We start from the raw sequence: 1,547 nt of genomic DNA on the forward strand, positions 1-1,547 counted from the left end.
TTACAATGATTTGCATTGAAATCTTAATTGGGAGAATGTCGGGTGTGTAGCTACTAGGCATTGTTGCCCCGTGAAGGTATAATTGTTAGGAACCGTAACACGCGCGGGAAACACAGCTCCCAATGTTTAGGTTCTGCTTCCTGCTACGAACGGAGATGAAAACGGAGTTTATTCGGCCAATGGTGGGCCGCATTGAAATTAAAAAAAAAATATTTATAATATTCTGTAGAAGGTGATTATTGGAGATTATTTTTGCAACAAAGTGGAATTTTGAGATAGATTTAAAATGTGTGCAGCGAAAGAAATACACTTGTTATCTCCACCTTTCAAAATGTCCCGAACTTGCAACAGAATGTTGAAGGCGGAGTAGAGCGAACTGTACACCTATTAACGATAAAAAGAACAATTAATTTTTTCCTATTTTTTGACGTTTTAAAATCGTCATAGCTGTAAATTAATCGCTACTAAACTCGAATTTCTACTCTACATATGTTTCTTATATTTGATAAACTTCAATATACCTTTACCGGGCATCCCTTCGATGCAACGAAAAAACCACCACAACTAAATCCCAGTTCGTTTTCTCGAAATTTTTTCATGAAATCCAACAGCTAAATAAATATAGCATTTAATAATTAATAGAAATACGATTATAAAAGTACAGTTTTATTTGTAATTATTGAAAATACAATAAACTTACTTTTATTTTGTCTTCTATCGCCAAACGAGCGGAAGCGAAGATCCTTATTTCTTGAAAAGAATCATAAGCCTAAACACAAAAAATTAAAAAAGTTATTAAAAGTATAAGATTGATAAAAATTTTCATTTTTCTCATCAGTACTTACGAATGCCGAAATACGGGAAACAGCAAAAGAAAACAAGAATCCACAAAAAACGGAAAAAATGGTGCCGAGACATAATAAAAGACGAAAAATTATATCCAGTTCAACGAAAATAGAATGGTAGATTTGAAAGGCTAAGATATAAATTGCTATGCCAAATATAAGGAAAAATAGGTCCTTCCATTTATCATTCATCTGATTTATAAGATCATAAATCTCTGCATGCTTCCAGATGATTTCATCCACATCATACTTTGCGCATCTATTCCTGGTTAATTTTAATTGTTTGGCTAACTCTTTGAATCTCTCGAGTATCAAAAGGCCTACTGATAACGCTGCCGGTATCATCCATAAATAAAATGCCATGCTGTAAGTACCAAGTACAGTATACGAAAGAGAACAAAAAAGTGCTCGAAAAGAACTCGAAGCCTTCTCTACTACCGGAAATAAAACAAGCGAGGACATCAAAGCTAAAGTAATAAAAAGTAAAATAAAATAACCACCGAAAAATCTGAACATTACCAATTGATACCGAAACAATTTTTCTTTCTCACCAGCGTAACTCGATATTTTCATGTCAAAGCTTATTTTTTTCTTACCGATAAGTATGGAAATAATGCAACCAATATTAATCAAAGCAATGGACATTTTCAGAAAAAGATGAATTTTTCTACCGTTATTTCTTCCAACGGGACTACAGAAAAT

At 33.0% G+C, this 1,547-nt stretch overlaps 1 protein-coding gene across 1 annotated transcript; it reads right to left on the reverse strand.

Moving 5' to 3' along the window:
- Positions 1–246: 246 nt before the first annotated feature.
- On the reverse strand, positions 247–1,306 carry LOC136976225 (uncharacterized). Its single transcript, XM_067271449.1, has 4 exons — positions 846–1,306; positions 701–769; positions 522–611; positions 247–384 (listed from the first exon to the last, which is right to left on the reverse strand). Exons 1-4 carry the CDS (start codon positions 1,206–1,208, stop codon positions 247–249), a joined length of 660 nt encoding a protein of 219 aa, XP_067127550.1. The 5' UTR covers positions 1,209–1,306.
- Positions 1,307–1,547: the final 241 nt, after the last annotated feature.

Source organism: Centruroides vittatus, unplaced genomic scaffold (assembly GCF_030686945.1).
Source record: "Centruroides vittatus isolate TY-2023 unplaced genomic scaffold, ASM3068694v2 contig_1110, whole genome shotgun sequence".
Classification (NCBI taxonomy): domain Eukaryota; kingdom Metazoa; phylum Arthropoda; class Arachnida; order Scorpiones; family Buthidae; genus Centruroides; species Centruroides vittatus.